This window comes from Aethalodelphis obliquidens, unplaced genomic scaffold, assembly GCF_003676395.1.
Source record: "Aethalodelphis obliquidens isolate GAN/ISIS:26980383/991018 unplaced genomic scaffold, ASM367639v1 scaffold8, whole genome shotgun sequence".
NCBI classification, from domain to species: Eukaryota; Metazoa; Chordata; class Mammalia; order Artiodactyla; family Delphinidae; genus Aethalodelphis; species Aethalodelphis obliquidens.
In genome coordinates, this window is record NW_020837952.1 from 736,685 (window position 1) to 750,128 (window position 13,444).

General features: G+C 43.4%; 1 protein-coding gene across 5 annotated transcripts in view; it reads right to left on the minus strand.

Moving 5' to 3' along the window:
- Nucleotides 1–1,163: 1,163 nt before the first annotated feature.
- SENP1 (SUMO specific peptidase 1) overlaps nt 1,164–13,444 on the minus strand; it is a 62,904-nt gene continuing 50,623 nt past the window's right edge. For 4 of the 5 annotated variants that reach the window (XM_027106081.1, XM_027106080.1, XM_027106078.1 and 1 more), the window contains 5 exons: nt 9,775–9,978; nt 8,824–8,903; nt 7,816–7,900; nt 7,196–7,291; nt 1,164–6,243 (listed from right to left, as the gene is read on the minus strand). In XM_027106081.1, coding sequence (XP_026961882.1) covers nt 6,181–6,243; nt 7,196–7,291; nt 7,816–7,900; nt 8,824–8,903; nt 9,775–9,978 — 528 coding nt within the window. In that variant the 3' untranslated portion in view covers nt 1,164–6,180. Of the gene's footprint in view, nt 6,244–7,195; nt 7,292–7,815; nt 7,901–8,823; nt 8,904–9,774; nt 9,979–13,444 lie in introns of those variants that run through there. The other variant, XR_003432758.1, reaches the window with a different exon arrangement.

Here is a 13,444-nt window from a genome sequence, read left to right on the forward strand (position 1 = left end):
TCCCTCGGTAACTTTCTGCGGGGCCCAAGACCAACCCAGCCACCTGGGGGTAGAGGCTGTCTCTGACTCACGATTGGGTGCAGGTCCCCACTGCGATGGCGTCTTCTCCCCATCTGTAGACCCAGGCAATTGTCAGCTATCTTTAACCACATTGGGGAATCAGAAAACAAGAGTGGCTTGAAGGTTTCTCTCCTCACTCCAACCATTTTCAAACGGCTGAAAAACCTTAACTGTGTCAGAAAAATGTTAGAACTCAAGAAATGTCCTGGAGGGACTTCCCTGGTGGCGCAGTGGTTAAGAATCCGCCTGCCAATGCAGGGGACACGGGTTCGAGCCCTGGTCCGGGAAGATCCCACATGCCGCGGAGCCACTGAGCCCGTGCGCCACAACTACTGAGCCTGTGCTCTAGAGCCCACGAGCCACAACTACTGAGCCCACGTGCCACAACTACTGAAGCCCACGCGCCTAGAGCCCGTGCTCCACAACAACAGAAGCCACCGCAATGAGAAGCCCGCGCACCGCAACGAAGAGTAGCAGCCAAAAATAAATAAATAAATAAATTTATTGGGAAAAAAAAAAAGAATGTCCTGGAGATGACGAGCAGCTCTTCCACCTCAACACAGATAAAACTGTTTCACCAGGATAGTGGAAGATTTATCAGAAGTTGGTGCTTTCTTGTTTTATTCTTTGGAGTGCATGTTTTACAGGTAGACCAGCGGAAGCACTTCCTGGAGGTTAGGTGGTGAGGAGAAAGGGGTGTGGGAGGGGGCAAGGAGACAAGGGATGCTGTTAGGTATCCAGGGTGGGTTGGAAGTCCCGACTGGTGTGTTTGGCTCAGGAGGGCTCTCTGGCTGGCTCCACAGACAGGTCTGGTTTTAAAAAGTGCCAAGGAGCCACAGATTTGCATGTTATTTGCGTTTCAGACTTCAATTCCAGGTATGTGGAATGAAATGAATGAATGAACAGTATTCAGACTCCTGGTTAAGGCGTGGACTCCGGAATCCAGACCACACTGAGGATCCAATCACTGGTCCAGCTTGGATCAGGAGACACAGACACAGACAGAGACAGAACAAGCAGTCAGAGAGACAGAGAGACAGTCAGAGAGACAAACACCATCGAGTCCTTTTTCACCAGGGAGTTTCCAAGTCAAGGCAAGAAAGCAAAATCCACAGAATTTATTTTAAAATAAATCAACTTTTAAAAACTAGGGAGAGAGTCACACATAGATAGTCAGATAAAGGCAACATCATCCATGACTTATCTCCACCTCTGCCCCTCCATCATCTACACCCAGCTTCAAACTGGACCATATGCCTATGGGTCTGCCTTCTTGATAAGGTCCATTGCTTGGTATCTGCCTGGCCTCCTACATGAGTTAGACTCTAAGGTCTTTGAGGATGGGTGGCTTTTATTTCCACCAAATGGTCAAAACCATTTCCACCAGATGGTCAAACCATCTCTTCACTCCACCCTCCAGGGCCCCCAAGCCCAGTGCTTAAACACAGGCTTATTAAACACCTAGTATAAGAGGCTCCCCAGAAGTATTAGATGGGGAAAATGCCCTCTAGGAACTTAGCTCTGGCTAATAGACAAGACACAGCCAGCATGTAAAACAGTCCATTTAAAGGACAAGGCAGACAGAAGGGGACCCACGATCCATACTGGATGTACAACATCACTGGAAATAAAAAAAAATAAAGAAAACTGTACATAATAGAAAGGTGTGTGGTTAGGGAAAAAATACTTTGATTAGGCCCCTTGCATAGAGACTGAAACCCCTGAAGGACATGCCAAACTGCTGAGGAAGGGGCTTGTGTTAAGGGCAGAGTGAGGCATTAGGTTTAGGGTCACAAAGGAGGTGCAGCCTCACTGCAGGCTGATGTGAGTGGACCTTCTACCCCGGACTCCTGCAATGCTGGTTAAGTAAATGTTTAGTCAGTCACCCCTACTCCTCCCTAGCAGGCCAGAGAGAAGCAGCTTGCACTCCTGGCCTGGAAAAAAAGCACCAAATCATTCACCTGCCTTCACTGGCAACACAGGTCTCAGTCCGTTCTTGATGTAAAGGACAGATTACAATACATATGCCATGTGGAGTTGTATTATTTTCTAAGCGCTGCAGATGTCCAGATAAGAGATTTTAATGTAATCAGGGAAGGCTTCAAGGAGGTGAGATTTGGGTGTGTGTGCGCTGTGTATTCTTGAAAGCAGTAAGAGTAAATTGGATGAGGGGTGCCCAGCAGGTTGAAGACTCTGGGCTCCTTGTGTGCCTCTCCGCGACAACTTTCCTTTCCCAGCACTAAAGTTCTGCGAAGGAAGGAAGGACAATCTCCAGAAGTCAAGCAGTTGATGGTTACTCCTCAGTTCAGAATGGAGAAAAGTCAGCAGCTATGATCTGTTCCATTAGGAAAGACTGACCTGCGCCTTAACTCTAAGATCAAGCCAGTGTTAACACTGGCCTTAAACTTGACTTTGAATCTCTACCTTGCCCAATTTCTATTCCAAGCAGCATTATGACCCTCAATAACATTTCAGAATCTTAGACTTTGACCAGACCCTGGACATCTGGTTCAACCACTCCCAACTGGAATTCTCCCCACCCTCTCCCTGACAGGCCAGAGAGGCAGCCTGCACTAAGGTTTCCTCGAGGTTTATCTTGTAGCTAAAAGTCTCCTAGTTTCCCATTTCTCTCCCACAGGGGATGCATGTCTAAGTACTCTTCTCTTAGTGGTGACCAGCATAACCCCATTTACCCTTACGTTACGTCACCCCCCACCCCCAAAGCTGGGAATAGGAATTATGGGCTCTTAAAAGACAGATACTAAGATTCAGCACAGGTGAAATAAGGCCTGCGCTATTAGGAAAGCTGTTGGGTTGAGCCTTACTTGTCCCTTCCCAAATTTTAGGATGAATTTGAAGCTGTGGACAGATTGCTCCTGGGTAGGGAAATATGGCCACTTTGCCAGGAGCTCAGCATGTAGTCTGAGTCAACAACAGGGCCTGATAGCATTTCACGTCCTTTTCTGACTCTCTTGAGTATGTGAGCTCCCAGGATGAAAGCATCCTATTCCACCCTACCTCAACCCCCCTGGCCCATCCAGGTGGAGCAAAGGAGAAGACAAGTGCCGAGTGTCAGTTGTCTCTCTTACTCTGGGTTAAGACATATTTGAGAGCTGGAGGGATGGCACAGGAGAAGGACCAGAAGCTGAAACGTTAAAAACATTGGGGCTCTGAAGTGAACCCTCTCTCTACCCACTAGAGCCTTTTATGGGCCACGTAGAACCAGGTGGCGATGGACAGACTATGGAATATGGCTGCTGGCAGTGCTTTTCCAGGCAACCTGTTTCTATCCCAGAACACTAAAACTTTGGGGCTAATCTTGCTAGGGGCAGTGGGTAGAAGAGGCTAGCACAATTACAAGGGCAAAATAAGAGAGAAGTTGATACCACAGAGAAATATGTAGCACCTCATATACAGAGGAGTCAGTTTACACAGTCTCCAGGCCAGATGAGGGAAAAGCGCTTACATTCAACCCTAAACAGGGCTGCCGGGAGCAACGGTGGGTCCCAGGTGACAAATGGGATGGAACTAGCCTCTGTGCCTCGCACCATGTATCCTCAAATGGGCAGGAATGGTCTGATTTTCTCTGTACAGGGTCCAGGAGTGATTGTTCAGACTGGTTTCTGCTGAAGGCTTCATATCTGGCATCTAGAGCTTATCACCCATCAAGTGTTCCTTTTTTTAGGGGAGGCAGGTAATTATGAGCACTGGACACAGAGGAGAGGGGAAGATCAGAGAAAAGGAAAGCAATAGGCTTTAGTTTAAAGCAGGTTAAACAAGACATTGGTAACATGCCCTTGGCCATGGAATACAGGAACGTCCTAGTTTTCCCCCCTGTCATCAAGGTCCGCCCTTAAATGAAGAAGAACGTTTCCAGATGCTAGTCCTGCTCTTCTTGGGCAGCTCTCTGGAAAGAACGGCCCCCACTGTGTTAAGTCTACTTGGTTCCCACCCTGGACCACAACCTGTGTCTCAGCCTGGCCCCCTCATGCAGGGCATCTCAGGATCACTAACTTCACCTTGTACAAAACTGCACTGGTCAGAAAGTGGGGCCAAATTCAGACAGGCTTAACAATTCCTTGTATATTTTTCAAAGTGCTTTTGTTGCATGTTTCATTTTCTGCTGCACATGGCAATAAATATTTGTTGCTTTGGTCTGTACAAAGTCTGTGAGGAAGGTAAGACAGATGTTATCTAAATGGACAAACAATAAATACAGAGAAGTATCTTGTTTTGAGTCCCCCAGACAACAGCAAGAGTGCCTGAAAAACTCAGGTCTTTTTGATTCATGGTCCAAAATCTATACCATATTGTCACCTTTCAAGTTGTCACTTAAATACATTAAGTACCAAGAATCAATGTTCAGGAGTCCCACAATGAGCCTGCATGCCATAGCTCTCTAAACGAGAATGTGAAAGTCCCAGGAACTCATATATAGAAAGCTATTTATTTCCTATAGAAAACACCAAAAAAACCCAAAACAAAACAAAACAAAACAGGCAAGAAAGAAAGAAGAAAAAAAAAGAAAACAAACAAACAAAAGGTGGTCTTCCCCCTAAAGGCAGGCAGTATGAAAAACGTAGGACATCTAGTTGCTGGAGTGGAAAACAGTAACATTCAGTTAACAATGGAATATTTAAAAAAAATAGTTTTCTTTTCAAATTGTAACCTGTGGTAACACATAGAAAAATGTACTAAACAAGCTTGATATAAAACAGAGTAAAATTTTCAAATAAGCCCAGGGAGAAAGCACAATGTTGGAAAGGATGAGGTACATGGGAAGAGAAGAAAAGATTTCGTACAAAACTACCTATTACAATACAGAAAAAAGTATAAAATGTTCCTATTTTGGAACTTAAGTACAAAATGACACTGGCATTGGATCATTTCACTATCTAGCCTGAGGAGCGCTCAGAGGGTGTGGAGATGCCACATAGAACAAAAGGAATAGCAGTTTTTCATTCTCAGGTTGATCAGTACAAATTCCACCCGTTTTCCAGTTGAAAATCTCGCCTCCCTCTGTAACCTCTACCCCTAAGCCAAATCCATCCAGGAATCAAAATATTCTGTTAGGAAGTCCACAAACACCCTACACATAGGGGCTGGGATCTGTGCGTGCTGGAGCTAAATTTGGAAAATGGTAATAAACCTACAGGCTAAAATGGTGAACACATTCAGCCTTCAAAAAACAAAAACAAAAACATATCCCTGTGAAATATATATATATATTAAATTCTCTGTGGTTAGAAACATATTTAAACTAGCTAGCCACAGACCAAACTAGACCTGCATTCATCCAATGCTGGAATTTTATGCTAAAGACTGAGGTCCTTCTTCTTGGTCAGAAGTAGGTAGCAGTAAAAGTGGTGCCTTGTCGCTCCACTAAACCGCTCCCTGGGTGGGTCTTCCCCATATCATGTGTTGTGAGCACATGCAAGCCTCTGCTTTTAAGGAAAGGACTGCCTGGGACTTTGGGGTCCATCCAGGGCTCACGTGTTGTGCCTCAGGAGAGGAAGAAGCTACAGATGATAAAACAGCCTTGTACAGAAGCAGACGGATTTTACAAAGGGGCATATAAATAGGAAAAGTCCTGGAGGAGGGAATTACGCAGGTGCCCCAAAGTCCAGTTTACAGTCACTTTCCCAGTGACATATCTTGAAAATCCTGTGTTTATGTATGTGTGCGTGTATATGCTGGTGGTTTTCATCCCTACCTTTTTGCCCACGTCCTTTCCTACCTCTTAGTAAGGCCTAACAACAAGAGTTTACATGAAATCAAGAGTCTTTCCAAGCTTCTCTCAGGCCCCTAATTAGAGACTGAGTGAGGCTGGAGCCCTTTGAAAATAAGATGGCAGAACTGAAGAAGTGAAAAGCAGTCTCTCTCTTCAGCTTAGGGATGTCCCTCACCCCTTTCACAGCACCAAAGTTTCTTTGCAAAAATAGTATCTGAGATACAAAAGGAAAGGCAGATGTGCTTGTGAGTGCATCTCTCCAGGGCCTGGTCCAGGATCAAGGACTTTACAAGAACAGAGGGTTAGGAGCAGCTGTTTCCAAGGTCTCTGGCCGTAGACAACAAAGAGCTGGTCTCCCACAAGTCCACGTTTGCTAATTGAGACAGTCTTCACAAGAGCTTTCGATGGAGGATTTCCCAGACCATCCGCTTCCGGAAGTAGGGCATGTGTTGCTGTAGGGACACAGAGACACCCTTATTTTCATTTCTTGTATGCAGACCTAACACTCCTTTCCGTCTTGAGGTTTTCAACTAAAATAATCTCAGCTGAATTTCTGATCTTTCAAATGGCTCCTTCTTTATCACATGTGATTTTTTTCTTTCTATTGCTTTTTTGTATTACTATCTTTATTGCTATTTTCCATTGTCGTAACTTTAGAAGTTTTGTTGGGCATTGCCAGGAGTCCCCAGGGTACACCCAAATGTCTCCAAGAATTTTGAGAACGGTGTCTATCAAGTCCTCTATGTTAAACTTTTAAGAGGATATGAGATCCGAGCTTGAAAACCAAAAACTCACTTTTTACAGGAGATGTTATAGGAACTGCAAGAGTGAGTTCCACCCAAGGGCTATGGTGGAAAAATCTTGTAAAGCCATTGATTTAAACAGAAGTAAAGAGTTAAGTGAAGGACACAGAATAACCCCTAATCTCTAGTCTCAATCCACCTTGGTCTCCGAAGGACCACATGGACAGAAATAAACAATCACAAACTATAAGAAGACTGACCAGCTGCATCAAGTGAGGGGCAGCGGAAGAGGGCAGCATAACAAATTATACTAGACCAAGGTGTGGCCTGTTCCAAAACTTAACTGCTACCCAAATAAAGGGAAACTATAGGAAACTTGCTCTGGTCCCAGTTCTCTGCTTCTCACAGGATTTGAGGTAGGTGGGAGAGATGGGCGGAGAAGAAGGCTCTGCCCATACATCACAATATGTGATATATGGTAACCCAGGATGTGGCCTATCACTACCCTTTTTCTTGTGAGGCGGCACAGGCAGTAACCACCCGTGTTATGAGCCACAAGCTGAAGCAGAGCCCCTAAGTGGAGCAAGTGGAGGGAAAAACATCTATCTGGCAGCCTGGAGACAGGGTGCTCATAGAGCTCCCTCCTGAAGGCTTGGCTCACCTGTGTGAAGTTGATTGGTCTGTCTTTGGTAATGCAGTCAGCATATTTGCAGGCAAACATGCCACAGTCGCTTCCATTCATCTGCTGTGGAATTTCCTGAAAGGCCAAAAACAATTAAAAAAAGTGACATCTTTCCAAGCTTCCTTCTTTCTTAGATTATAAATAAGAGCCAAAGGATATAAATTTTACAGGTTTCCCTGAATTTTGAAGAGATGACCCTGGTCCCCCACTCAGAACAACAGAGGCTCAGAGAAAAAAATTCAGCATCTCAGTCCAGCCTGTGTATTTCATATTAATCACACAGGAGACTATCTTAGATTTCCATGACACCCAAGGGTGTAAAAGCTGGCCCCTCCCACAAGGGCCAAACAATCTGCAAACATTTCCCACAGATGAAAGTTTAGCACAATAGCTGGGCATTTATAAAACCTAGTTCTTCATAAGAAACACAATACTAGTTTCCCACAGATAGCTTACTCTATCTTCCCCAAGGAACCAAACGACCAAGCTGAGGTGAGGCTAGACACTAACACAGAAGGTCTCTGGGGACCAAGCAGTAAAATCCTTTTCTTTCTAATACCCTAGTCTCAGGATTTCCATCTCATCAAGGAGAAATGTACCTGGCTTTTCTTGCTGAAGAGTTGCCAGCCATTGGTGTCAAACTCTTTCCTTTTCTTGTCAATGCTTTCTTGCTTCAGGTATTGCCTAAAGGTATTGGGAGAGAATGAGATGAGCTTGGGGAGCAGTGATGACAGCTGCCACTGCAAGAATGGGGTTGACAATCCTTAGGAAGTTTTCTTCTGCGCGTCTAAGGAAACAGTATATACTACTGGGCAGGGAATCTTTGGACTGCTAAGCTTCCTTTGGAGGTCCCACAATTCAGGCCTGCCCTGTCAACCCAAGAGAAGCATGACATCTGCCTTTGATACCCAGGCTCTTTCTACCTACTGTCCGTCCTGAGGAACAAGTTCTGATTCTTCTCCTTGGTTTATATGGGCCTACAGAACTCAATCTAATGGAAGAAAAATGTTTCTCCAGCAATACTGAGGTACTTATTTATTTATAGTCTTGATTCTCCTGTGTGAAAATTCAATCCAAATCAACAATTTGTTGAGTGCATACCTCATATACAGCACTCTTCTTAAGTGTGAACTGCTCACCATTCTGGAACCCAGCCCCCTCCTGGCTGCCAAAATGGTACAGTGAGGAATAGACATTTTGGAAAGAGAAACAGATGGGATATAAAGAGATTTGCATTCTGGTTCCCAGTTGAGCCACTAACTAGTAGGACCTGAGCAAATGTAAGTCACCTCTGTGGGTCTTGGTTTCTTCATCTGAAAATTTAGGAGGTTGGAGTAGATGATTTCTAAGTAGTTTCTATATCTATATGTATATATCCACTCTATATTTAGAGCACTGGGACAGTAATTATCCCCATTAGGGTGTATTTTTGGTATTATATTATTATTAAACTTTACTTACGTAGATGGAAAATACCCATTCTTACTCAAGATAAAGATTTCCTTTATTAATCACTACATTGAAGGGATCAGAGAACTGAGTTCAATAGCTGGAAAAACATAACATATACCCAACATCAAACTCTTTGTCCTCAACTCCCTACTTACAAGAGGATCCTGCAGGCTTCATTGTTTATCCCACCCATGGAGTCGTAATAGGTAATATTCTTCTTTCTAAAGTCTACAACCTGGGAATTAAAAAAAAAAAAAAATCTGTGTTTATGAAGTGAAGAAAACTGGTTTCTCAGCTTTTTCCTTCCCTGGAGTTTGGAACCTCCTGCCAGATTTCCTATGATATCATGACAAGTCTGATGGATGCTTAGCGTTATACCATGCTTAATCTGCAGAGGAGAGAAGAACAGGGGGATTATTTACTCAGAACTGCGATGGGGGCTAATTGACTGGCGGCTCCAGTAATTGCCCTGAAACCTTTTTCTAGTATTCAGGTTCTCCATCTGCACTGTGGGTAACAGTGAAGACAAAACATGCTCTTCAGAGAACGAAAGTTGAGTGAGATAATGTCCATACATTTTCTGAAAGATGGTAAAAGAGTCTAGGTTTTGTTTCTTTACTTGGAGAATTTCCTTTTGGCTTATGCTTTTCAAAGGTAACTCAAAACAGACTGTGAAATACTTTTTATACTTTTATTAATATATTAAGCTCATGTATCCATGTTCTCAGAGTCATAAAAAATATTAAATTACCAAGTATGCAAGACAAGTCATGATTAGGCAGAAAATAACAGTCATAGAATCTGAGTTGGCAGCATCAGTAAGAAGTCACTTTTACTCCCCATGCCTTGCCTTTAGCCTGCTTTGACTTATAACTCCCTTTTTAAATATTTCCAGAAAAGGAAAACTCCACAGCTTTCTTCCAAGACTAAGTATCTCCCACTCTTGACAGGGAGTTCACTGATCTATCCAATTTTTAGACAACTAAATGCTACTTTTTCTGTCAGTCATCTAGTGAAAATGTAGAACTAATATTCACTACTCTCTGTGTATTCTATAATTACATAGATTTCTTTTAAATTTTATCAGCAATAAAAGAGGCACTCACAGCAAGACACCAGTGCACTCCCAGGTGAATGGGCACCAAAAGAATGTCAACAGAAAAGACATCCACTTTCTTGGTCCAACGTTTCACTGCTTGATAACCAGCCGTTTTTAACTTAGTGAAAAAAAAGGTATTAAATGCATGCACGCTTGGCAATCCCTTCTCTTTACTTCGCTCCATCAGCATATTCATGTAGAAATTGATGATCTGTGGGAAGAAAGTATATGTATTAAACTAGATACTCCAGCCTTTCAAAATAGTTGTGTTGTAAGAAGGAAACACAGTTGCTATATTGCACAGCATAGGTTAGTTTCCTAATCAATTCAATTATGACTTCAACACCCAACAGCCTCATGTCCCTGTATCAAATTCTGACTAGAAGGGAGGAAGGTGTTGAGGTGGTTAGAAACAGTGAAAACAGAAAAAGCTGATGTGTGTGTGTGTGTGTATACACACACACACACACACACACACACACACACACACACGTGTATATATATGGGTCCGGATACATATGGGAAGATGTTGGTCGGACTTGTAGAAGACTGAAGATCAGGTTAAAAAAACTGGAAAATGAGGAGGAAGGGGTGGTACAAAGTGAGACTCAGAGAAAACGAAAGGAAGGAGTACAAGCAGTTAAATGAGGTACACACTAGCAGTTCCTTTAATCTATCGGGACTGTGCGAGTAATTTAAATAAATCCTGAGCTCAGAGTCTAGTGTTAATAAAGCTAAGATCAGTAGTTCAATCCTTCTATGTAGGTCTCCTGATTCTGCACAAAGATAGAAAATTCTGCTCCATGACTAAGGATTGCATTTTCAGCCTAACAAGCCACCTAGCAGAAGCAAACTGTTTTGGCCTCAAGTAGAATTGAGTGACAGAATAAACCATCAACTATACTGGAAAAACATCTCTAAACTGGTAGTAGCTCAGCAATGTCACCTTTATAGAGGCAGACATGGATACAGTATAACCTACATTACATGAGACCTGAAAGTAGAATGACAAACATGAAGAGTAAAGTTCTCCCCCAGAATCTACATGGTTAGCTGCCTCATTTTTGTTGATTTCATTTATGCCTTCAATATCAAGTACAAGTGAAAGAAATTAAAATGCTTGATACAGGAGATATGTTAATGAAACTATGTGTTCTCTAACAATGACTGTGTCGTCCATGGTTCCTTTAAGTCCAGGACTCCTTGGTACCAAAGCTTGAAAGTTACCGTGCCGGAAGTTACTGCACACTTACTTTATGTGGCCAGCTGAGGTCAGGCCAGTGTCTGTCAACTGCAAGGAATGAATGGGCTAACTGATCCAAAGCTTGGAAATATGACTAAGAAAACAGGCACATTTTTCAGAATGCTTTTTGGGGAAAGGGAAAACACCACCGTCCTTTGACAAATATTTACACACTAGAATGCCAGAGCAGTGAGCTACTGCCCAATAGTAGGCAACTACATGCTGGGGAGGCAGCAGGGAACACTGCCAGGAACACACCGGAGCATGGTCTAGACCAGAGAAAGGGCCTATAGATGAGGATGCCTAAGCAGTTGCAGGGAAACCACATTCACCATGAAGCAGAGCTCTGAGGGTGGTGGGAGGGAGAGCCAGGACTGAAGAAAGACACTGTTCTTCCTGCATCTCTGAAGACAGAACAACAGGCCCAGAGGACTCAGGTTGTGGTTAATTCTCTGCTGAGTGATGCCCAACAGGTAACTGGAGCTCAGTTATTTACAATAATGACAATGAATTACACAATTAGGATCACAGATTTCTCCAATCCACGTTTTTAATCTAACACTGCCCCCGAAGATAATGGTGCTAAAGGATGCTTCTCGGCTTGTGAAGGCAGCCAGGAATGCAGGAGGATCTGCTCAGCAAGCACAGATTTCACAGCTATAATCTACGTCCTCTAGTGAGAGAAAATCAGCAGGAAGGGACTGATTCCTCTGGCATTCTATCCCACAATATTAGCCATGCTATGAGGCTAAATAAACCCTTCAATCCAGGGGGTGAAGTGAACAGGCAGACAACCTGTCAGTCACTGTAAGCCAAACCCTCCAAGGGGGCAGACAAGTTATGTATTACAACAGGCAACAAGGACTTAGGACGGAAGCAGAAGAAATCAGAGAGAGATAAGGATAGCCAAGCACATGAAAGCCACGGAGATATATCTCCCCCAGGTGCCCATCAGAGGGGTATACCACCTTTGGGATCGTTACCCTGAAGTGAAAAGGATGACATAAATGAGTGTCACGCTACACATGACTATCCTATTTTTCAGGAGGAAAGAGTGCCAGAAACCAATTAAGTTTAGCTGGACCTACGCAGACTGAGCTCTTTGGCTTCTTATTTCATTTTGTTATTTTGAGAGAGTGGACTTATAAAGCTAAAGACCAAGCCAGCTGAACAGGAACAGAGACCTAGTGATCAGGACACCACACTAAGAATCCCTCTTCCACTGCTTCAGTTCTGCCTCCAACCAAGGTTTCTCCACTGAGAGGGAAATGGCTTCCTCCAAAGTCAGCTCATTAATTAGCTCTATGGAGTGGTCTGGGTTCTTTTTCATTTCTACTGTATCTCAGTAGGAGGGAGTTTAGTGGCTTCAATGTTCCCTCCCATTAACTGAGGACATGTAATCTGACATCTGAGGCAGAATTTAGATCCGAGTTTTTCTCCTCAGTTTTTCAGCTCTTACTCTATACAAATGAGGAAAATTGCCATAGTTCAGCCAAGACACAATCATACCAAAAAAACAAGCTAGGAGTTAGGAGAACAAAAAGAATCCTACACGTCATCTCACAGAGGGCTGAAGATAAAGGAAAAAGAAATGAGAGAAGGGATCACAGTGCTTCAGATGAAAGAGGAGCAGTGATGGTCAGAGCGTTTGCTTGTATTTTGTGAAGACAAGGGTCCCTCCCCTTCCATGGTGAGAGCCTTTCTGCACTCAGGACTCTCTTAGCTTCAGAAGATCTTCAATTCCCTTTGGAATAGGGGGCTAGGAGTAATAAGTCAGCCCTGTGCCTACTGTTTGTCTTGCACTTGTCCCTCTTTTGGGGGCCCACACTTGCCTCTGCTTGCTGCAGCTCCTGGTGCCTGAAGAGTTGCCCTTCCTGCTGCCTTCGCAGCTTTGGCCATGAGTGCCTACTTGTCTATGCAGCCCTGCCTGGGGGTGGAATGGTTGTTTATAGTGTCTTATTCCTTTGTGATTTTATTTGAAGAGCTGCCAGGTTGAAGCTGAAAAAAGCTTCTCTTTAAAAGAAAAGCCTACCATGTTTTCAAACTAAGGACTCAATCCTTTTCCTGTATGCTACCACAATGACATAAATGACTGTTATTTGTATCCTCCTTCTCATGCAGTAAACCAGCCAAACTATTGTTTTTTCATGCATATAGAAGTAAAACATTTCACAATACAATCCTGACTTTAACCCTTTCCAATTTCACACTTTGAACCCTTATAATTGACTTAGGAAATAAATGTTCTAAAAGTCCTGAGCATGACAGTGTTCCTAAGCAGAGACCCAGATAACTTTCAGGGGGGAAAAAAGCTGTTTTCCTATTTTACCCCTCCAGATTTTCCCCTCTACATACTCATTCTGAATTTTTTTTTTTAAAGATTTAATTGTATTTATTTTTGGCTGTGTTGGGTTTTCGTTGCTGTGCACAGGCT